Below are 23,380 nucleotides of genomic sequence, written 5' to 3'. Positions count from 1 at the left end.
ATCACTATTTAGTGCTTTTTAACTGTGGCTAGATCAATAATGCCGCATGACAGTACCGTCTTCAGCAGATATTCTAATATTTCTGTTTCATCTGTTTCATTTGTCATCTAATTCTTGAAACATGTCTTGCACTTCACAGTCAAGTTTGCCTTTAAAGCCAAACTTTTCCCTCTTTTTTGAATGAAATTCTAAATTTTATGTGTGCAAAACAAATAGTGCTTGCAATTATTATACATTTGAAATCTGAGTCCACAGGTGTATATTTTGGTCCCATTGTTGCAATAATTTGATAAAATTTTAGAAAAGTTTGTTGTTCAAGCTTTATTATCCTGTGAACTGATATTTGAGTAAATAATACCAAAAATAAAAAAAAGTTGCCAGGAACCTCCATCACATTTTGGGAAGAAAACGAATTTTGAGTATCAGCCAGAGGCAGGGGAGACACAAAAGCAGCTTTTATACTTTTAATTTTAGTTTGTTTCTATCTTGTCAGAAAAGTAATGCAGTGCCATACAATTGCTATATTAGCTCCTTAGATCACTGAAATATTTTTTTTATAATATTGTGGATGCGCATTTCTGTTGCGCAGTGGCCAATGGGCACGACCACCCATGGGAGTCCAGCTTCGCCACTGGGCCCATCCACTTTCAAATTCATTTCGCGCTAGCATCCCTTAATAGAAGTAGACGCAATCAGAATAATATATTTCACTAAAAATTACGAAAATTGTTGGATTTTTAATTGCTTAAGTTATGGACTACTTGCTGCCCCTGAACAAAATCTGATTCTGTGCACCTGTGTCTAATATATGGGGGTGTTGGTCTCCCTATTGGTGATCGAAAGGAATCAGTAAAATGAAAAAGGAAAGTTTATTTATATAGCCATAGACCTGGTCCTTTATTTTGCATTTGTTGTTTATTGGGAGGCGAACAACTGCCAATCCACTCTGTGCTCTTGGACCGAGGTTGGCCTGAATTTTTTGTCTGTCTCTTCGGCTCACTTGACCCTATCAATCTAGGGTGAGGTTACAAGCGCAAGGATTCTTTTCAACTTGGCTGCACTTGCAGTAGGTTTTTTTTGTAAAGAGCATGTGACTAAGTCAAGTGCTAGGGACTTAGTATTGGGTAAGCTAAAAATTAGAGAGCTCGTACAAGGCGTTGAAATAGAGTAGATAGCTATTGCTTGTTTTATTGTTATCCCAAATTGGAGATACTAACGGTATATTCGGTAGAATTATCAGTCACAAAAACAGCGTTTATGTGTAAGTATTAATTATTATGAATCAGCTGCTTCGTTTCTTCTATTGTCTTAAAAATCAAACTGCTAGAGTACATAGTTTAATGATACCTGCGACAATACAAAACGCCAAAATCACTATAGAGAGGTTTCAGTCGGATTCCAAGGTATCATTACAGTGAACGTTGGTTTGTCGGTTGTAGGCAGTTCCCATTGTCTGGAGGTTTCGCCGTATCAAGAAACCTGAAGTCAAAACTTTTAAAGGGCCAGTCAAATCTAAATTGCTGGATTAAAAGTTCCAAAAACATCTCTTCAATGAAGAATCAACCTCTTGAATTTAGATGGAGGTTGATCCAAGGACGAGTTTAAGGCGGGCTTTCCCAAATTTTTCTTGCAACTTTCCTGAAACGCGCTTTTTGTGAACCTGCTCGATTAACTGACCTCAAAACTTTCATATAGAATGTGTCATTTACTATAACTACGACAGGGTAAGCACGTCTAGTGGATTTGTGGACGGGGAATGGGGCTATTATATTTGGTTTTGGGGGTAGAATTGCCCCTACACTTCCCCTGTTTGCTGCCTATGTCAATCGGTTAATCTTCTACTTGAGAAATAGAAATGACGAGATGGCTCTTTGAACCATCTTCTAAACACCTTGAAGATTAGCCGATTGGCTCCGTAACAAAGGTCTATTGTATAGTCTAACCAGTGGGATTTTAAATGGCCATTGAAATGCGTCGGGACATGATTCCTTTAAAGACTCATTGCTAACAATGGACCTTTGCGAGCGTGGCGACGGTCCAAACAATGGCAGTAATTTTCTACGGATTAACCAAAATTGATTTCAGTCTAAAAATGCATTATGGGATGCTTACGTATCGCAATGGCTCATTGTTAGCAATGAGTCTTTAGGCGAAAATGAAGAGAATACCGTTTCCTAGACCAATGGAAAAGGGAACTAAAGGCTTAATGGGTTGGACTCTTAACAACACCAGACTGAAGATAAAACTTAACACAGATGTACATTTTCAATTAATGGTAATAGCAGGTTATTTTTGCGCAAGCACAAGTCTACTAAACAAGACCTTTTAATGGGACATTGTGCTTCTCTACCCATGCATTTATGCTCTGCAAACACAGCCTAATGCCTTTCTCTTCTAGTTTTCCATTGGCTGTTTCTAAAGCATTACTCAAATTTCCCTCCACCTCACCAACAACAACCTGCTGAATTGAGAGGCTGCAAAACCATTGTGTATGGTCACGCGGTTCAGAATACACGCAAGCCTCGAAGGAGCCAATAAGGAACCGTTGCTTAAATACATGGTACCCGCAGTTAAGACCTGTCGCTATCTCTCCATCGGACATGTTGTAATGTGTTGCAATAACTATTACAGGGTTTCTATGCATATCCATGGTTAGCAAGTCAAACCTTATTGCTTTTACGGGGGTTGATAAAATGCAGTGTTCCCAGTTACGAGAGCGCTTTATGCGATTAATGCATAGCGAATACAAACTAGAGACCATTGTACCTTGCGTGTTGGGCTGGCGGGTAAGTATTGTGTACTCGCCCCTGGGCGTTAGGCTGGTAGCCATCTAAGTTTCGAACAATGCACCTATTGATCCAAACACTCACCCTAATTCTTAATTAGGCATTCGCAGACACTACCTACCTGCAGTTTATTAAGACGGGGCAATGTACTGCTTATCTCTTCTATTTTTAAAGAATGATACACGCAAACATGCAGCATCGATAAAATGCTAAAAGTGCTGTCCAAGTTTGGCAAATTCTAGATTGATACGTATTTTCAGTTTGTTTCTTATCCGTTTGTTACTTTGTTTTAACCGTTGTTTATTGGTCTTTGAAGAACACCTGATATATTGTTATCAATTTTAGAACGTAAGTGTGTGAATTATGAATTCTGCCTCTGAAAGTTCTGCCGTTTCCAATCGCTTTTGACACACGTGTAGAACCGAATAGACGGATATTTGACGACAATCCCTCGCCGATCAAACAAGTACCCTTGTAACGAATAAAGTTTTCTGCAGATACTGTAGAGTCGTGTAAAGAATGTCTACCTGTTCACTATTTTGTGACCCTCTTTCGCAAAGCGCGTCTTCACGCACGCCAAGTTTCAGCCAAGGAAGCAAGCCAATATTTCTACTAACTCCTGAGAAGACCAAGCAATTGCTTCAAAACAGTAAATACTATCCACCAGATTACGCTGGTCGGGTAATGTACTCGAATATTTCTTTGCATACATTTCTCTCTTCGTTGATAAAACTCTTATCGAAAAGTTCGCACCCACTTCTTCGGCTTTTCGCCATGCTCTTGCCAAATGATCGTATAACCCACAGTAAAGGAAATATATACTAATGACGTTTTTCTCCTCCCTTTGCCAATCTCTTTGTTCGTCACTTTGTGTCAGTTATTTCCCCAACACGCACTGTAGCTTTCTAATCCAGGCAAGTCCAAGGTCCACTAACCTGTTGAAGCTGTTCTTTTCTTATGCAGCTGGTGTTTCATGGGTCGTGCGGAACGGAGGCTCCACCGCATGCTTCAACACCCACATCAGGATTCCTTCAGTGCCGTCGGAACAAAATTCATATTGGGGGGCTGCTCATTGTATTCCTTCTCATCCAGTACACTGTTTTAAGTGTAAAAGAACCCTATGACACCATATAAAACTCCCGAATATTTCTTGGGGATCCTATTTGTTTGTTGGCCGGCCCTGCTTCCCTCTCCCACTCTTGTTCTAACTGACAGCAATGACTGACAGTAGCTTGTCCATTCTTACGTTACTCCTATTCGACATGGAGCTCTTTTCAAAACCTTTGGTGTAAAGTGAAAAGCCTTGCCGCGGACCGTTATTTCATTTAAAAGCCGCAACCGTATTATAAAAGCCATAAACCGTTGCGAATTTATACCGAAAGACACAAGACGCAACTTTTGTTGAAACCGCAGTCCGTAGATAAACCATGTTTAAATCCGGGTCCAAGCCGTGAGTCCGCAAACCTATAATAGGCCCCCATAAGAGCACTCTTCGGACAGTCGCTATATTCTTATGTAATACTCGCAGCGAATTCGCATAAAAATTTCTGCCAGTGTAAATTGAACTTCGAATTCGAGAGAAAAATTCGCAGGTAAAAAAATCAGGCTTAATAAACGGAAGCCAATTAACAGGGCAATAGGAACATCACACTATGACATACAAACACATTGCCATTAAGATACATATTAGAACTTCTCATGTTCTTGCTGGTTCTTTTGGCAGAGTAGATCTCAAAAATACAAGTTTAGTGAGGTTTCCGATTCTTCTACCAAAACCACCAAAATTACGAAATTACTTAGCCTGCACACAAAGCATTATTATTGAAACAAGGAAAAGACAGGATTAGTATAATTATGCTCAAATGATTAGTAAATCTCTTGCTATTTATTAATGCACACAGTTAATTATAAGAATATAAGCGTAAATACCAAAACAAATAAACAGCTAAACAATAGAAAATGCACTGTGGAATTACACAATAGATAGCGTTCACAACATGACTTAACAGAACATGTGACTTGTGACAGAGAACGCAACAGGAACGTGACAGGAAACAATACTAAATATTGACATCGGTTGCTGACAACTTGCTTTTGACCTAACGGAAGCTGTTTTGTAAATCAGTACGGAATGGGTTGATGTGACCAGTTCAAGGTCAACCAATAGCATTGTAGCACAAAAATGATGTCTCGGCGGATTTGGGTAGGTTTGGGTATACCCTCTCCTATTATCAAGACACTGGTTTCTTTGAAGATGAATGATTGCAAAAGTTTTGAATTACGTTTTGAAAAAAAGGCAAATTTGAGTACATGCTCGCTCAGTGCTTCTGTCTGACTTGAAGGCTTGTACTACATTCTTTTTTATAAGAACCAGTAAATTTAAGTTCAGGCTGACTGTTTTTAATTTTTTCAAAAATCTGAGGCTGGATTGTTCTTAATTTGTTCTTAAATTAAGAGGGTGTAAACAGTGCTATTGCTAAGGAGGTGTTCAGGCCTCATTTGCCAACAAATTGAGTGAGACAGCCTTAATTTGCTGACACATTTTAATATTCATCGAAAAAGCACCCACACGTCGCTAAAAATCCTCGGTTTTGAGAAAAACCGAGGATTTAAAATTGCATTTTGAAGAAGCTCAGCCTCAGCTTGTTCTTAATTTGTTCTTAACTTTTGACAAGTTTTGAGGCTCGTGTTCTTATAAACTTGTTCTTATAAAAAAAGAGTGTAGTACGATTTAAGACCTTTGAGTGTTACTTGTGAATTCTAACTGCCGCTTCATAAAGATGGGTCATCTATCTTTTTCTTAATGAAGCAATATTGGGCTCTTAAGACGACTCTTTATTAACTTGAATAACCGTGCTAAAGTTATGCATTTGGCTATAGCCTTCAATGCAAGCTATTTAGACTTTATACCAAGGAAAACAAAGTATTTTAATATCTTTAATGAAAGATGCATGTAAATAATTGGCAAAATTTTGATCTTGAAGTATGAGCCTTTAAAATTAAACTTTAAGGAGAAACCCCGAGATGAAACTTGAAATTTGCCAAGAAAGTTCATGCTCTTAATTTTTAGTGAATAAAGCTCGTGTAACGTCATTTGCTGACATTTGTCATATCTCATAAAGTCATGTACTTATAACTTAATCGCTAAGGACTAAACATCAATTTCGCTTTTTGATCAATTCCGAATGAAAGAGGTGCCTTATGTGGACAAGCTGCTTCGTATAATCGATAAATCAGGAACCGCAGGATTAGAAAACATGGATACAGTCTAAAAAGATGACATAAACATCAGATTGCAGCTGCATGTAGGTTGAATATCTGCAGTAAAAAGAAGATGTGGTCGATAATTTATTAATGATTAAAAGTCCTGCCTTAATAATGCTGGGAAAGTTAGCAAAAAAAGCGTCTTTTGCAATCAAAAGTTAAGCTACCAAGATTTGTCGTTAGCTGACATGTTTTTACCACAAATCAGTGCACTAGAGAATTCATGACCGGAGGCTCCTGCCATCAGCGCGCAATGGTTCTCTTCACTTATAATTCTTTTATCGCCACTTTCACTGACAAAAACAAAAATTTGGTTATACAAATGGCGCGAGAGCAAAAACTGTTCGGACAGAATGAAGAGAAAGAGTATTTTCTAGAGAATTTAAACAGGGAAAAAGTTTAAGCCGAAAAATTAGATGGAAAAGCATTTAGTGCTTGATACTTAAAAAAGAAATAATGAAGGGAATGAAAGGAGATAGTTTAGCTGGCTTGGACATTTAACGATTAAAACAAGGAAATAGGTGAAGTAGACGCGAGAAGGCTTATTCAACTTTGAGAAAGAGCCAGTCCATCTTTGAAACACCTATAGTGTCATTCTGATCTGACGTTAGATATCAGTTGGTACGTTTTTAAGTATCATTTCCTGGTGCTGAGGGTTAATAAATCTATTTTAGTTTTAGAAATAAAACATACATGGAAAGATTTCACTTTTTACGTCAAGTTATTTCCTCGTCAGCAACAGGTCCGAAGATCTTCAGACTGAAGAAGTTAATTGCAACATTCTTATTTTACGTGCTTTGGCAATACAGTCATATTTCCACACAGAGAAAGTCAAACGTCATTCGAATAGCAGAACATTTTTAAAGGATACTTTATGAAACGAGAGCATTATGTTCCTAGCAGCACGAGATGTAGTTAGAGAAGAGATAAAGAAGACAGTTTGAAAGAGCCCAGCCTTGGTAACATGCAAAATACTTTCTCCATTTCCACCTACTACAATTGTATTTGTATAACAAGAATCGATTTCAATCTATTAGGAGAGCTCCCTGATCTTCAGTGGCGGATTTAAGGGGGGCAACTAGGGGCAGTTGCCCCTCCCTCGACGAGTTGAAGCAAGTATAGCGCCCCTTTTTGGAAATTGTGTGCCCCTTTTGAAGAATGAGAATCAGGTGAAAAAGTTTGTGAGACCGATAGGCTAATTTGCTTCAAGGATTACTTCAAAGTTATATTGTTTATTCCGAAAATGGATCTGAAAATTGTTGTATACAGCGTTCTCTCGTCGTCAATTTTTGAAAATTTTTCAGCGCTCCACTACCAACTGCCCCTCCTTTAAGTTTGCTATGTATCCGCCCCTGCTGGTGTTATCGATAAACGTAGTAAATGGAAAACCAAATGTGCGAAATTTAAAGTTTCAGGGTCAACAGCGACCCCCGTTTGAAAGCAATCTCCTTCTTCTTTCAACCAAAATAATACGACATTAGAAGAACTGCCTATCAAACTGATGAATTTTAATTTATACATACCAGAGACCAGCTTGGAAGAACAACGCAACATGACAGCACGTCAATCTAATGCAAAGAGATTTACGACACTGCAACATCTCTGCATGTTGGCCCTTATCAAAGCTGGAAAAAAGTATACCACTTTGCGCAAAATACTGGGCATACCCGTCGCACATATAGCACAAAAGTTATTTGAATTTAAAGTCAGCAAATCGTTAGTCTTGATAAAACTTAAACGGACTTTTGCCGATGGATCTTACATGCAGGCTATAGCATGTGGATACCATCTGGCAAAGAGGGAATTCGTCTTCGGACACTTCGCAGGGATGGCGTCAGACAATATCAGATCAAGAATCAATTGGTCAGAATCTATGAAGATTAAAGGTAGTATTACATACATTTTGTGCTAGTCTTTATGTATTATAAGCTTTTGACGTTGAAATTCAAAGCAATACAACCAAAGACCGAGATACAACTTTTTGTTTGGGGGGGGGGGGGGGGGGGTCACAATGAAGTAGAAGCAAAAAATTAGTTATCTTTTTTATTCATATCAATACTTATAATGGTAAACCCAGGAAACTCTTGTTACGAAGCAACCACTTGGGTCGACGGCGCCCACAACTGAACCAGAGGGGTAAATTGCTACCCTTTTGAACAGTTGCAACGTCGTCACATGGTTGACAAAGGGGCTAGAACTCTAAACTTCATGTACAGGGGGAGACGATGTAAACAATTTTCCAAAGATACCGTCAAGAAAAAAGTGAAAGTGTTTTACAAGTTAGAGGGCTTGCCTTGTTTTTCGGTTGAAAATAGCTCTACTGTTGCTAAGCTTCTCGTTCTACTTTTGAAAATGAAAACGTTAACTATTTTCAAAAGGTACCATCAAACATATATTGAAAGATGATCTTGAAAGAAGGAAAGTTGAGTAATAACAAGATAGTTGAAATAGCTGCTAAGTTTATAGCTACTCTTTTCAAAGCTGCACATGTCCTTTTAATTTCGGTAAGTCAAATCTATTTCAGTAACTCAAAGGTAAGTCAAAAAATCCAGATTTTAAACTCAGGTATTGAGTAGCATGATTTCGGATTGTTATTTGATGCCTTGAAAGGATTGGCTACAAAAGAGGTTGGCTCTATTTAGTAAATATTGCACAAATATACTACAGTACATGGTATTACAATTATACCAAAATTTCATCGAATTTTTATTTGCTGAGTCAACGTAAGTTTCCAAGTAGTGTAATTTTGTTATAAAAAACCTAATCTACAGCAGTATCTGAACAAAAGCAATTTTACAGCAAAAGTTCGTGGAGACAAATAATTATAAAAAAAAGTGGAAAACGTAAAATCAATATTTTTTTACATTTAACACTTCCAAACGACGTATGACCCATGAGGTAACAAGGAAATAAAAATAATAGCCAGACAGTACGTAAAAGAAGATCCCATTTCATAATTTTAACACAAACTCCTTTGAGCTTTGAAAGTTATAAAACATATAGTTTCAGTAACTTTCTTTCAGAGGCAATCAAGGCTATTTCAATGACATTTGCAGAACCAAAACCGCTGCGAAGACGATACTTTATACTGGACACAGAAGAGAGGCTGCAAAGTGAAACGCGCTTACTTTACTACCATGTTGCAGTATGGCTATCAAGATACTGGAATCAACTAGGCTTGACGAAAAACGATATTAGACAAATAGTAAAATTCAAAAAGGTGAGACTCGATACATTACAAATTGGGTATTTGTAAATGAAAGTGATCACTTGTCTTTCTAGAAACTATATGAAGAAGATAAATTTCGATTTACATGAATAACTACTGATAAAGATCTTTATTAGATACAAGTTTAGATTGTAGGTGTAGCAGCAAAGTTCTGTCGTCTATTGGAACTGTCCTTTTGCAATAAGCTGAATTAAATGCAAATCTTCTTGTCATTTTGGTAAGAAAGTCCTCGAATAAATAGTTGGTAGCAAGCTGATTGTTGTTAGATGGAGAGTAATTCATGATCTAAAAAAAGATACATTCAAATGGCCTTGGTGAAGCAATTCAGGCAAAATCAGACTTTATATACACCGAGTCCCTAATATCTGGCAGACAAAATTAACAGAAAAGGAGCTTTCTTAAGAAATGTTCTGTTCTGTGGTTAAGAAATATCATGCAAACAGAAATATCAGAATGTTAATTCAATATTCTGAAGACTTTTGGGTGGTCTGGCTTTTATCGAGGGAAGTCACAAGTCAAGAAAGAGTACAGGAGAATATGATTTATATTCAGAGTTTCTGAATCTTTGCTGTCCATTCAATTGAAATTGCCGTATAAGAATAAAAGATGGTCAACAAATGTCTAAATGCAGTTAAAGGAAGACCTTTACACATACCTCCAAGTATTAAATCAAGTGCTGCAGAATGCCTTGTCGTATCAGATGTTCACATTGGGATCGGGGAAGGAAATGCTAACAAGGAAAAAATCAACATTAGTTTGCCTAGATCTATATTAAATGAGAGCCTTTAGTTCTCTCTGAGAGAAAAAAAGACAAATTTGTCAAATAAGTGTCTGTACAATCAGAGAAGAGAAGGGGGAGGCAGTCGAGGGTAAAGAAAAAAGTCTAACTGTAAAAACCGAGTAAAGAATTATTAAATGGAAGTTTTTGACATTACATTTACAAACACAATAGGCAAAAGACTACCTAATAAGACCTCCTCGTTGCCGATCATGTGACCAAAAATTTAAAATAGGATGCAATTTTCACATTCATATATCAAAAATAATTTGTAATACACCTGGTTCTACAAATCCTAATTTATTTAGAAGAATTTCTGAAGTTGACTGTACGGGGTTACCTTATTCTATTTCCAATAATTGTTTTCATAATATAATAAATAATGCAACAAATAATGGTCTTTGAATGTGTTGTCACGAAATTGCTCCAGAAAACAGGATCTCGTTTGACTGACAAGTCCAACTTTTCAAACCTATCTTCCAACGAGCTTTATGTAAAAATATCAGTCTGAATTCAAGTGTTCCATCTCAAGTGATGGAGTAATTTGGAAGATTTATTATTGAAGACTTTTCGACATCCATTTCACACTCGTGTTTACCAATGACTACTTTCTTAGCATTGACGTTTTCACACTGTGAAATATATCAATTCAGTGATTCTGTAGCTCGAAACCCCATTGTCGGAAGCTTTTCAACATGCATTTGAGAATCGTGTTTAGATAATAACTAACTTTCTTATACTGACGACTTTATACTTGAGTTATACATCAATTCAGTGATTCTTTAGCTTAAAGACTCATTGTCAAACGGCTTTTCGACATCCACTTTACAATCACGCTTATGTTACCAGTATCCTCTTTATATTGACGATTTCATACTACAGAAGAAGACAAATATGTAATCACTCCTTTCATAAAAAGCATCACTGCTTTAATTGTGACTCTTTTTTCTCCATATAGCACTATAGAGCTTTCCGTTCACTGAAGAAACAAGATGCGAGACAACCTCTGCTTGAATTTCTTCCTGGCAGCCTTGGGGAAGGCATTGGCTAGAGCTTTTCTGGTGCACAGGCGTTATTAGCCTTTCTTATGGTTTCCAAACTGCAACTGCAAAGGCTGCATACCCTCTTGCTGTGGAGCTTTACGTTATCCTCTGTGAGTGGCAAAAACCTTTACAGAGCCGTTTTAAACTTCAAATCGAAGTTTAAATGTGGTCGCAGACGAGCATTCACAGTTTTTTTATCAGAAGCATTGTCAGTAATTCTTCATATGAATTTCTTATCATCATCTGAGTAACCTTAGAGGTAAAGATTATCTCTAACACGTGCTTCTATGATACGAGAGTCTCCAGTTCACCTTCAATAAGAGTTGAACAATCTCTTTTGTGGAAGATTTAACTGCAATGCTGGTATTGATGTAATATTTCCATGATTTTTAGGTTTGAAATTCGTACACTCTCTATTTTCTTTGAAGTAGCACGATGGTTTAAAATTCTTCATGAATGGTAACTCGTCAATGTTGTCGCATCAACATTGTTCCTGTGTCACATCAAATTTGCCCAACATAAGTGAAGCGATGCATCTCGATTTCAGCGTTTCTCTCTTCTTTCTATCCCTATACGAGTGTTGCATCCCTATACGAGTGTTGCTTTCTTGAATATTTACTTTTCTCATGATGTTTCAAATCAAAGCGTCCTCTTCTAGCATCGTACAATCATGTTAACTTAAATGACATGAAAAATTGTCTCTTTATTTTAGTGCAACGAGAGAACCCATTTCCTTTACGGATATCGATAATCTGACTCTTGAGTATCGCAAAAAATATCTTGCTTCGAAAAAGCCATAGCATTTTGCCAACTTGGTCTTTCAAGCACTGCAGACGGTGCCAAAGACTGCTTGTTAACAGGCATTTTCAAATTAGCAATGTGAAGTAGCAATTCAAAATACCTTTCATTAACGAGAAACTTCTTTGTAGTGGAGATCACTGCTGGTTACAGAAAGGATGATGCAAGAATTGTAACGATGTGTGCTTTACATTTGGTTGACATTGAAACATGTCCACTGATCCCGTGTAAAATGAAGGCTCACTTTCTAGAAGGCTCAAAACGTAGAGACAACTTCCATGTTTTCATGACAACATAGAGTTGTTTACACGACAACATTCTTAATACCTCGCTATGAAGGGTCTTACTGATGCTTTCAGATTTTTTATGAATCCAGAGAGCGATTTTCTTGGCACATTTTGCAAACATCATTGATGGTTGCAGTTAACACTACACAAATTAGACACACATCACCTACTTATCATCTATGGCATTGAGTCCTTATCGATATTGCTTTTTGCAAATTCATATATCGTTATTCACCTTATCACGATACTTTAAAATGAGACCTGTGAATGTTCGACTAATACACCCAAACAGCCTTTTTATATTTATTGATTTCCAAATTCATCTACGCAAGGTTATGGCGATAATTCGCTATATTCACAAACGAGCATGGAAATGAAGGGACAGTAACAGATAGTTACCTTCATATTTTGCATTGTAACAGCCTACAGCCCACACACTAAAGCACGGTAACACCTCGTTACTCATATCCCTCACCATAAGAACTGAGTATATACAACTCAAGAAGTTATGACGTTACAGTCTTCTACACACTACTTACAAGCTACAACTTACAAACCTGGCTGTTCTTTTTTAGTAGAATCACTGTTCCATCATCAGTCTCAAATTCACCATAGTCTGTTAGACAACGTACCTTAAAGGAAAGCAAAGAATGAAATTCTCAGAACCGCCTCTCCTCTAACAAAGTTGATGACGGGCGGTGCGCAATTTTTGAACCCCTGGTTACGTGAAAATTGAAGTCTGTTGGAGTTTGTCTGACAATCACCTACAAGCTTGATCTCTCTTAAATAGGTCAAATCAGCCTATCATATCTATTCATAAAGGACCTTTCTACATCAAGAGAAATTCATCAAACGCATTCACTCTTTTTTATTACTGGATATCCAGCATATCGAATTACATACACAGATGATCAAAGTAAGAAGCTCAATTCACTTTGACTATCCTACATGATGGGACATTTAATGAAAATTACTGTTTACCAGTCTGCCATAAAGTACTCGATGCCGTTTAGGAAGAGATGTACACGTTATTTGGTGTATAGAACAGGACGGCTTTAAGCTGTTAGAGTTTGACGCTTAATGAGGTCATCAGGCAACTGTCGCTTAATGTGATGGGAAATTTATATCTTTTTCAAAAGTTGATGGAATAAACAATACTAACCTCTATATATAGCATCTTTGGAGGTTTCAGATGCTAAAATTTGATGAAAATGAATTTAGACACAAAACTTTAAAGTCTAAATAACCTTGATGTTTAGAAGAGCACGGCCCAAAAAATGAGAAACAAGCAGATCTATACTAAAAAAAGCAAATATTTAGGAAAATACCTGTGTTAAATCGAACCCGATACCACCTATTGACTTCATGTAATTTGCAATCGATTTGTTATACTTATTAAACCATTGAGTCTAAAAATGAGAAATGATTATTATAAATTGAACATAAATTCATTACCAATTCAAAAAAATTGAATAGAAAAAAAATTATTGAAAAAAGAAAATTAAAAATAACGCACCTCTTGCTCACATAAATTAAGTTTGATGTTGTTCGGCAATACACTACCAACATCCCACCTAAAATTTCTTATTTTCATCATTCGATGGTATCTGTGGATAAAGTTTCAAAAAAGGTTAGGTTAAGGAATACATAAATTCGATAAATAAAATCAACACAAATATAAATCAAAGCCCAGTAAGACATTTTAGTCTTATATATTGCTATTTTCACTGTCTCCGCTGATTGCATTATTGGATCATGGGCCAAAATGGTGTATTGTCTGTTGTATCCCGATGAAGCCCCCATTGGGCTTATTAAAATACGAAAAATTTGCATATGAGGACTGGGGAATATTCGGTAATAGGGGCTTAAGGAAAATATTTACTTCGAGGGTGGGGAGTTATTCGAGGGGGGCTTATACGAGGAAAGGACCGTTCAAGGATTTAAAGTTTTGAAGAATGCATTCATTGGGGACACAAAAAGTGGGATTTTAAAGACCACGCACTATTCTGGGTGGATGTTGCGTTTTATCAATGCAATAAAATGACAAATAGAGTCATCTATCAGTTGCAGAAAATATTCAAATCTGAGATGGAAATTTCAAGCACTAGCAATTTGAATTGCCAATTTGGGAAAAACATGATTTGATGAAAAATATACTAAATATTGAGACAGGTAGAGAATAGAGGGTATTGCAGGTCTTTATCCACTCTATGGCTAGATATCTATTGAAAACATACATCGAGGGAAAGCATACTTACATATATGCTAAAATGCATCGCTTGTTTCTCTCAAGACTGGCATGCCTGAGTTGAACACCAGAAAATAGTCCTTGTTCTCCATCCACGGCTGCATTCCTATCAAACAAAGAAACTAAAAGTAAAAGAAGCAAATCCCACTCGCTAAGAATTACTCTAAATTACATGCTAAAGATGAAGTAGCAAATATTGAATCATATTGAATCACGCAAGGAAACATTGAATCATTTTGTAATCACTTTGTAATCACTATCTTTTTAATTATCGCTAAAACTTCTTGATAGCAAATTTACCTGCAAATCCAGTAGTTATGCATTGCTTTCAATTTTTCCACATTATATGGGAACAATATACACAGTATATTTACTCTATTCTGTAAAAGCTTTGTTAAAATGGAACACTGTAGTAAGCGGGTTTATTTTACCGTAATGTTATTAAAAGAAACATAAAAATGTCACAAAAAGGGTGCAGAACCATTACAGTTACTGCAACAAACGACCCCTCCCTTAACCCTTGAATATGCATTATTCAGTTCCAGCTTTCCGTAAAGGTAAACTTTGTTTGCGACTTACACTTCTTTTGAATTTTCTTCGAAAAGCACCCTCATTTCCTCAAGTGCCTGTCTGATAACATCCTCCTAGAAGTTGAAATTGAACTTATTAAATGCTGCTGCAGAAAAATTTTGAAATTCATGAACTGAAACTCAAACGTAGCGTTTAGCAGGAAGAGCGAGGGAAAAAGCCATGGCCTCCTCTAGAAAGAGCTTAAGAGAGACCCAACGCCGTTTAAATTTGCTACAGATTTTACAGTTGGTTTTCTGTTTGAAACTTGAAATTCTATCAATAGACTTTATTGAAAATATGAGCAAGGATATTTTAGCTGCTATGTAACTGAACCTGGGCAGGGGCGAAGCTAAAGAAAATTGCTGACTGGCGGGGATGTGCAGATCCCTAAATTGGCCGACATTTAAGTGTGACTTTTGGCAACAATACAGCGTGGCCAAACTGCTTCAGTGAAATCTTAAACCTTTATGCATGAATTTTTTACCGATATTAAAACAGCTTTGAAGTTCAATACATTGGAGCAATAGATGATAAACTTTAAACTCAGAATCTCGAAACTTGGGTTACGACAAGCCCAAAGTTGGGTTATGCCTAGGTAATGTTGGTGTACCTAGGTAATGAATGATACACATGGTCTTCTTCTACAAAAATGGCACAGCACAAGTATAGGCATAGCCCCTTTACGATTTTTGGTCTGTTTGTTCTCTCCCTTGTCAAAACTCGACGCCCAAGCTAGCCTGGGTAAGCCTGGGTACCAGTGCCGTAAAAATTAACGGCAGCAAAAAAGTCAGAATGGCAGCAAAACATGAGAGCTCTCTCCTTCGCAGCCGCAGCTCACATTTTTTGCTGTTACGACCCAGGGTACGACCAAGTATTCAAGTCATCCACAAGGAAAGTTTATGCAGCCTCGGCAAAAATTACCTGCTTCTTATGAAAAAAGATCGTAGTGTTTCTCTTCATGGAGAAAGTCAACTAAGGTTTAATTTGTTGACCATGCCGCAAGTTTTTTATTTGCCATGATTAGACTGCGTCGAAAATCCCCAGGGGGTCAGTTGAACTTTCTATATACAGGGGGTCCATCCGATAATTATGGGTAAGAATTTTTCTTGTGACCTGATACTTTTGAGTACCTGATTTAACAATGCACCTTTTTACTTATGGGTTCAACTAACACATACAGTATAAAAAAGGGAATAAAAGAATAATGCATCTAAACTGGTTGTTATAGGAAATGGTCTAAAGTACTATGAGTAGTTTGTTATGTGCTCACAACAAGATCTTAAATTTTGATATTTTTGGACCTTATCAACAATTTTCAGCTGATAATGCTGGGTCTGTTAAATTTGTTTTTGATACTTTTAATTAAATTTCGATAACTGCGGATGGACCTCCCTGTGTAGAAAAAGCTTGAGTGACTCCCCTAGACGAAAATCTGTAAATTTGAAATTTTCCCTGTGTGTTTTAAATGTCCTACAGGTGCGGGCTCGTTCATGGGGACATTGTTCATATCGTTGGTTCGTCTTGACTGGCAATTTTATAGCCTCTTTCCCATGAAAGGCCTAAACATTGTTGCATAAGAGCATAAGGATAGATAAGGACCTTCGTTAGCAGCAAGAGCATGAACAAATTATCAAAAGCAGTTCTAGTTACTGGGGGCAGTGGCTATGTGGGTAGTTTTATCCTCAAAAGCCTTGCAGCAAGATTTCCACATTACCAGTTATACGCTCTTAGTCGGTCTGGTCAACCGCGGGATGAAACTATTGGGAAACTTTCACAAATAAAAATTTTGAGAGGCAATTGCCTTGAACCAAATGCATTTGCAGATGTGTTAAAGGATTGCGATGGTGTTATTCATGCTGTAGGAACATTGGTTGGCAAAGGAACAGGCTCGGATCCTGGAAGCCACCAGTCCCTTAATCGTGATAGCTGCATAAAGGTTGCAGAACTCTTTGACAGCCTTGCGGCGCAGGAGGAGGGTAAACGTTTTGTGATGATCTCCAGCGAGAAAGGACCACCATTTATCGACGATTATTTGAAATACAAACGTGAAGCCGAGGATTTCTTGTTGAGCAATCTCACGAATGTTTCTTCCACCATTATTCGGCCAGGATTTATCACCAGCTTCTCTGAAAGGTCATGGTCAATTCCTTTGAAAGTCGGTGTAGATATAGCTTTTCAAATGAACGAGAAAATATTCAAAAATATACCAGGAGGGAAATTGTTAGATTATTTTGTACCAGCTAGGTCTATCAGTTTAGACACTGTGGCAGAAGCTGCTATTCAAGCTGTCAATGGAGAGGTTGACATGGAAGTTATTGACAATGACAGTCTGCATGCATATGAAACCAAAAAAAGTTGGAAAGTATAAATAAAAAAGTACATGCTGTGGTTTCTTTATAAAATATTGATATTTTTGTGTAGTTTCAAATCTCAATGCTGTCAATGCTTGTCCTGAAACAAAGCCCAAAATGAACTGTTATGATGTGTGTGTTTAAGGATGGTGGCAGAAATATAAAACTTGAACATTAAAATGATAAAGAAGATTAAGTTCTTTCAGTTATCACCAAGGTTGTTGCAAAGAAGAGTAACAAATTTATTCATAGTAGCTTATTCTTAAAAAGTTATAAAAGATGTTCATTTTGTATTTTTGCAAAAAGTGTAAGGGAACCATTTTTCATGTTTGGTTTTAGGCACCCGGGTGACCCTGAACTAGCTGTAAACAGTAATGGTTGCATGTTATTACAAACAGCAAACTAAAATGTTGGAAAGCTAACAACATGTTTGTGGGCAAGTGACATCTGTTTTATTTAGGGCCAGACCAAGTTTTGTGTTTGGAAATCATAATAAATAATCATAATAAATTTATTGTGTTTGAAATTGTTATCATGTTCTTGAATAAAATACTGCTGCTTATTAGCTGTAGATCTGTTGTATGCCATAAATAGTAGAAAAATGCCTATATTGCACTTGATATACAATTGATTTCTTTTTTTTTCTCTAACAAAAGTAAATTTAATGCTCTAGTTGTTTTATTTTTGAACCTGTGAATGATTCAGATTTTGACTTTTTCACAAACCCATTTTTGCCTCAAATTGTGCTTTGAATATCCATAGGTAAATTGCTAAAAATTATTTCTTTTAAAACTCAAATTGATCAGACCAATGTGTTGTCTGCCCGAGAATGAGAGCAGTTTGTGGAAACTCAGGCAAATATTGGGGAGGTTAGCCCATTATTTTGATAAGGTGACATCACACTTTTCCATTGTTTTAGAACCGAATACCATTGTCTTCCAAAACATGAAGGATAGCTGCCCCCACTTGCCCCCCCCAGGTGTCATCCACTGAATAAGAGTCTTTGTTCTCAGATGTACGTAAATAGTGGAGTGGGAACCAAATGTATGATAAAGTTGGCATTTTTTGATGTTATAATATATTGTCCCTTGGAAGCAAATTGTAGTAGGTTTGAAATACAACTTTTAAGAAATTCGAATTTATTATACTGAAGAAGAACAGTTTCCGCTTTTGCATTTAGACAAAAAAGATCAACTTTACAATCGAAGAATGATTGTGTTTGTGGCTGTCAAACCTTTTGACAACTCTAACCTTTTAGCAAACCAAAACTGCTAATTGCTAAAAACCCTTACATCTTATATGATATTGTATAGTCACAGACACAGACAATTTTTCAGACATTAAAAATGTAAAATTACTGCCACGTTGGATAACCTTTTTTGATTGAAGTAAAATTCCCAACATAGTAAGGTAAATCTAAGGTGAAATTATTCCCAAACTATTTTCCAAGATTCAATATAACTTGTATAATTTGAAAAATCACTTTGTTCAATTTAGTGATACTAAACCCAAAACAAAACATAAGGAAACAGCAGTAGTCAGAATCAGCAATGTCCCAGTGGAAGATGAAAATAGATATCAGCTACTACTTTTGTAAATACAATAGAGGTCTGCTATTTGAACATCATTATTCCCTATCATATGTAAACACTGTCTGGACAGTAAAGAACAGAGGCGGCGGACAGTGCTATTTATGCTATTTCATTAATAGCAATTTTTTTCCAAAGAAATGTTCTGCTTTTGTATTAGACAAATTAATGTAACATAAATTATACGAGTAAAATCTTTTCTGGATCTTGATTTCCTTATCCAGTTCCTTCATTCCATGATTTATTTGACCCCTCTGTGCTTTTTGATATTGCGATTGCCCGACTTAATCTATTCAAAGAATGCCGCGTGTATACCTTTCTGATCCACGCTGTGGCCGTCGATGGCCATGCTATTACTTGGCCCTTCTGAATAGCAAACGGAGGAAACTAATAGGAGTTGCGCCATAGTGTGGCTATGGTGTGACGCAACGGGCTATTGTGAAATACGCATATCTGACAGCCTTGCTATTAAATTCTTGGAATGAATAGCAAGAGCTCACACGCGATCACGCATACAAATCGTCAGTTCGATAAACGTTGGGAAGAGAGTAGAGACCTTTTCAGATACAAAATGAATCAAGTAGCGTCAGGTGGTGTACGATGGGGTGTTTCAACTGTCTTTTCCCTCATATCTATGCAAGGAGGTAAATTAACTCATGAACAGCGCCTTCGTCTTAAAAAAGACGGACGCCCATGCCCCGATGTTAAAGTTAAAAGTCGTTCGTGTGAAGCTGTGTATAGAGGTTTTTCTTGGATATGTGGTGATTCAGAGAAGAATACATATTTCTGCTGGCCATGTTTAGTCATGGGAGATCATTTGAAGGTAAGAAGATTACTATTTTCTATTTACTATTTTCTCTCGTCGGAAAGTCTCGTTTATAGCGGCTTTGCTATTACAAATTGAAGATGAATAGCAGGGCTTTTAACGAGCGGCGGAGAGCCGCGGTAGTCTAAACAGCCCTGCATATGTAGCCACCTTTTACAAACGCAAGGAATTGTGGCATTTTCATGAACACACATTCACAAGACACCGATTGATCAGATGTCCCTGTCATAGTCCCTACAAGAAGCCATTTTAGTATTACTTATGCTCAAGTTTACGAAACTGACCATCTATAACTTAATGTTTAGGTTTAGGCATAGTTAACTATCGTTTAGGCGTTTAGGTAAAGACTACATTTGCTGTAATTGTTTCCATTACTACCAAGATACCAAGGGGTGTATCACTCTTCCCAAAAGGCGTCCGAGATTTTTTAAAACATTAGTATTTTTGCCAAAGGTGTACGAAGGTGATACGCTCCTCGATTTCTACAAACAACTATTTGAAATTAAGAGCAGTTTGATGCTAAAATCGAGCTAAATATAAAAAACAAGGTTGCAACTCCACTGTAACTTTTATAAAAATGTGGGTGATAATAGAAGAATTTTTATCAATTTATTCACATAATTTATTTCAGATGAAGGCTTGCTTCGTGCAACCAACTGGATTTGCATCTGATGGCAGGAATTTGTCGAATGTTGCTAACAGGCACCAAGAATCAAAAAGTCACATGACATGTCACGCTTCGTACAAGCTTTTAGGGAATGTGGATGTGGCCAGTGCACTTGATGAAGCAAGACAGAGAGAAATTCTGAGACATAATGAAAATGCATCAAGATATTCAAAGATGATGAAGCACCATATTGATGTTGCAGTCTACTTGTCTGCCCAAGGACTCGCTTTCCGGGGGCATTCTGAAGACAAATTCTCTCCAAACAGGGGAAATTTCATTGAATTGATGGACTTGTTAGGGAACTACAGTCAAGAGTTGCGAGTTTTCCTAGACAAGGAACGGATAAGTTCAAGAAAATAACTGCAATTTTTTTCATAGATGTGCTTGAAAAAATGATCAATTTGCGATACACGTTTGTTGTAAAAATAAAATAAAAACAACAATAATGTTTGAGCTTAGACGAAATGTTTTCTTTTTTTCAAAATATTTCGTATCTTAATAGAAATTTTTGTGGATTTTTCAGAAACGAGCGTAGTTTTGGAAAATAGACCATCATTTAGGAGCAGTGATAACTTTATATCTGTATCCCTCTTGTAAAGGATGGGCGTTTCCGCCCTTTTAAAGGGCGTGGCCCCCGGACCCACGTTGTTCACTCGCTTCGCTCGCGATTAATAGCAATTTATTATTGCTCCCCGCCGCCCCTGGTAAAGAAGGTTTGTTATAACATTTTGAGATGATCAGCACATCCAGATCAACAGTAAAATCTCATCCCAATAATGACTGTGAAAGGAAATTCAACTAGAAACTTTCCAAATTTATGGATTGTTTGAGCAAATGAAATGATGCAAGAGCTGGTCCACTTGTTAGGCTATTTCTTACCAAAAGGCCTGATCAAGTAACAATTTCCAAAAATACATTTTGTAACGCTTGGGTTCAGAGGTACCCAACAAATATTTGCAATAGGGGGGGGGGAACTAACTTTAAGGTGACACTACATTTTGCAAATTACATCTTGTTAAACCCAGAGTGATTGAAAAGTAATAAGGAATTGCAACATTAAGCCTATCACAAATATCACTAGTTTGAACATGTATACTCTTGTTTGTGAGACAAGCCATCAAATAAAAATTTCGAATGAACATTCAGTCAGATTAAACAGGCCATCACAAAATGTTTCTTTGCTGTCAATGCTTCTATGTTAACTTTAACAGAGAGTCTTTCCATCCATTAAAAGAATTGAATTGCTACCATCCAAAAGAGTTCCATCATTTATGAATTTATGTGCTAGTGTGACTTTGGCTATGTAGGACTCTTAACCTAAAGTCTGAGGAATAGGATAAACAGCATGTTTCCTTCCAATATAAGAAACAAAATTGCCCCTCCAAGAGAACAACCTCCTCGATCTTGTAATTCAAAGAACATTGCCAAACAGGTTATGCTGCCATCAGACAACATCTTTTAGACAACCCGGATTGTGCCAAAAACTATAATGATGAAAATTTTCAGATAATTGGCAGATCCTAGTCACATTTTGATCTATCAGTTTTTGAAATAAACCCACATTAAAATGAAAAAGCCTCTATTTTGTAGACAAAGATTGCTTTGACCCTTGGACTCCAGTGGTAATTTTTCTATAGGCCTGCAGTACCGATTGGGTAACTATACTGGTCATGTGGTCATGATTTTCTGATTGGCCTATTTCGATCCATAACTGGGTATAAACGTTCTTTCCGGTCCTTTTGGGACCATATTCTGACATTTTAAACTCTGAAGAGTGTCAGAAAAAAGCATTAGTATGGCGTAAAATAATTATTTTTCTCAAAGTTTGAGGGCCTAAACTTATAGCTTGAAAAAGACATGCATGGTGCCTGTAGGGAAAACCACAACATTCTGCTCACAGCTGATTATGGTGCCATTTGCAACCCATAAACTCAAACTGCTTGCAGTTTTGTTTAGCCAAAATCAAAACATCTAACCTTGAATTTGGACCTTCACATTTTTAGCCAGTTCCCAAATCCTGTGATTTACTATAATCATACTAGTGAATTATAAAAGATCAGATACAAAACCTGAGGCGCTTGTGAAATTTTTTTTAAAAACAATAGCACGGTCGAAGCCGCACTGCTAACTAACGTGGAAAACTGCCAATAGAAGGAAAATAATTTCAGCTACCATACTAGTGTGACATTTTGTTTTCTTTGCTGGTTTTAAAATCTCCGCAGGTTGGCCGGAGGGATGATTGACATTATTATGTGGACTCTGCCTAATCATCATGTCTTTCACAGCTTTTGTTGGTAAAAAATTAAACAGACATTATAACATAAATTTCTTACGTCGAAAGGTGGTAATGTCCCATCCCGAGCTCTTTTTAGCTGCTTAATAAGCTCGAGCGCCTTCTCGCCAAACATGATACTGTAATTCGCTGAATGACTTTAGTTCACAAAAAAATGTTTTAGCGCCAAATTTTGTACAACCTCGTTTGCGCTACCTCGTTCACACGGAAAGTGTTCCTCAGGGCCATTGATGGTTACATGTGGTTTCATTCAAGTCTTCGCCTGGTTGGAATTTGCTTGAATATTTTTGCCATTTTGTACTTTGATCTCAATAAAAGGACTCTATGAAATTCCTGATGTTAGAATTCTGAAGCTAATCTGCCATCTTTGTGTTAAATAATACCTTTAAAAATTTTCTTAGAAAAATTGTTTCGAAACCTATGCATGTTTATAAATGGAAAAATTCTACATGTTGTGCAAAGACAAAAAGTAAAAGAGACATAGGTATTCCTATAACTAAAACAACATTTGTGTTTACATGAATATTTTGCAGTTTCTGATGGTATCTGTCAGTGATTCGAGAATTGATGATCAATTGATTAGTCTATCGGAAATAGGAAAAACTAAAAACTTTGCTGGTAGATCTATATGGAAATGACTTTCAAACGAGG

At 36.9% G+C, this 23,380-nt stretch overlaps 3 protein-coding genes and 1 long non-coding RNA gene across 8 annotated transcripts; 2 read left to right on the top strand and 2 right to left on the bottom strand.

Moving 5' to 3' along the window:
* Positions 1–1,254: 1,254 nt before the first annotated feature.
* On the bottom strand, positions 1,255–6,521 carry LOC148959296 (uncharacterized). The gene is made up of 2 exons (XR_016144132.1): positions 4,872–6,521; positions 1,255–4,804 (listed from the first exon to the last, which is right to left on the bottom strand). It is a non-coding gene; the product is annotated as an uncharacterized LOC148959296 (long non-coding RNA).
* Positions 6,522–6,674: 153 nt separating this feature from the next.
* LOC135693837 (uncharacterized) lies at positions 6,675–13,358 on the top strand. Of its 2 annotated transcripts, XM_089110594.1 has the most exons (4): positions 6,675–7,009; positions 7,577–7,936; positions 9,074–9,270; positions 11,016–13,358. In XM_089110594.1, the coding sequence occupies exons 2-4, from the start codon at positions 7,603–7,605 to the stop codon at positions 11,106–11,108; spliced, it is 624 nt and encodes a 207-aa protein (XP_088966720.1). In that variant the 5' UTR covers positions 6,675–7,009; positions 7,577–7,602; the 3' UTR covers positions 11,109–13,358. The 2 variants fall into 2 exon arrangements, with proteins under 2 accessions (XP_088966720.1, XP_065068494.2); XM_065212422.2 differs by lacking the exon at positions 6,675–7,009 and having other exon boundaries at positions 7,404–7,936.
* LOC135693847 (DNA replication complex GINS protein PSF1) lies at positions 8,684–22,914 on the bottom strand. 3 transcript variants are annotated; one of them, XM_065212437.2, is made up of 9 exons: positions 22,770–22,914; positions 15,013–15,077; positions 14,444–14,539; positions 13,702–13,792; positions 13,514–13,594; positions 13,348–13,380; positions 12,743–12,817; positions 9,935–10,009; positions 8,684–9,564 (listed from the first exon to the last, which is right to left on the bottom strand). In XM_065212437.2, the coding sequence occupies exons 1-8, from the start codon at positions 22,842–22,844 to the stop codon at positions 9,944–9,946; spliced, it is 582 nt and encodes a 193-aa protein (XP_065068509.1). In that variant the 5' UTR covers positions 22,845–22,914; the 3' UTR covers positions 8,684–9,564; positions 9,935–9,943. The 3 variants fall into 3 exon arrangements, with proteins under 3 accessions (XP_065068509.1, XP_088966722.1, XP_088966721.1); XM_089110596.1 differs by having other exon boundaries at positions 8,684–9,507; XM_089110595.1 differs by having other exon boundaries at positions 8,684–9,156.
* LOC148959295 (uncharacterized) lies at positions 16,430–22,647 on the top strand. 2 transcript variants are annotated; one of them, XM_089110593.1, is made up of 2 exons: positions 16,430–19,766; positions 20,401–22,647. In XM_089110593.1, the coding sequence occupies exons 1-2, from the start codon at positions 19,425–19,427 to the stop codon at positions 20,794–20,796; spliced, it is 738 nt and encodes a 245-aa protein (XP_088966719.1). In that variant the 5' UTR covers positions 16,430–19,424; the 3' UTR covers positions 20,797–22,647. The 2 variants fall into 2 exon arrangements, 1 of the variants encoding a protein (XP_088966719.1); XR_016144131.1 differs by having other exon boundaries at positions 16,561–19,766; positions 20,401–20,793.
* Positions 22,915–23,380: the final 466 nt, after the last annotated feature.

The sequence above is a fragment of the Rhopilema esculentum genome, chromosome 10 (assembly GCF_057945365.1).
Source record: "Rhopilema esculentum isolate cy_ngs chromosome 10, ASM5794536v1, whole genome shotgun sequence".
In the NCBI taxonomy this organism is placed as follows: Eukaryota; Metazoa; Cnidaria; class Scyphozoa; order Rhizostomeae; family Rhizostomatidae; genus Rhopilema; species Rhopilema esculentum.
This window is presented reverse-complemented; position numbering and strand designations above follow the sequence as displayed.

Excerpts from the sequence above, each read along its gene's own strand:
- LOC135693837 (XM_065212422.2), top strand. The coding sequence starts at position 7,552 with ATGAATTTTAATTTATACATACCAGAGACCAGCTTGGAAGAACAACGC. Across the intron at positions 7,937-9,073 it reads AGAATCTATGAAGATTAAAG|AGGCAATCAAGGCTATTTCA; the intron begins GTAGTATTACAT and ends ACTTTCTTTCAG. Across the intron at positions 9,271-11,015 it reads AAATAGTAAAATTCAAAAAG|CACTATAGAGCTTTCCGTTC; the intron begins GTGAGACTCGAT and ends TTCTCCATATAG.
- LOC148959295 (XM_089110593.1), top strand. The coding sequence starts at position 19,425 with ATGAATAGCAAGAGCTCACACGCGATCACGCATACAAATCGTCAGTTC. Across the intron at positions 19,767-20,400 it reads TCATGGGAGATCATTTGAAG|ATGAAGGCTTGCTTCGTGCA; the intron begins GTAAGAAGATTA and ends AATTTATTTCAG.
- LOC135693847 (XM_065212437.2), bottom strand. The coding sequence starts at position 22,844 with ATGTTTGGCGAGAAGGCGCTCGAGCTTATTAAGCAGCTAAAAAGAGCT. Across the intron at positions 13,595-13,701 it reads TTAATTTATGTGAGCAAGAG|ACTCAATGGTTTAATAAGTA; the intron begins GTGCGTTATTTT and ends TCTCATTTTTAG. Across the intron at positions 12,818-13,347 it reads CAAAGATGCTATATATAGAG|GTACGTTGTCTAACAGACTA; the intron begins GTTAGTATTGTT and ends CTTTCCTTTAAG.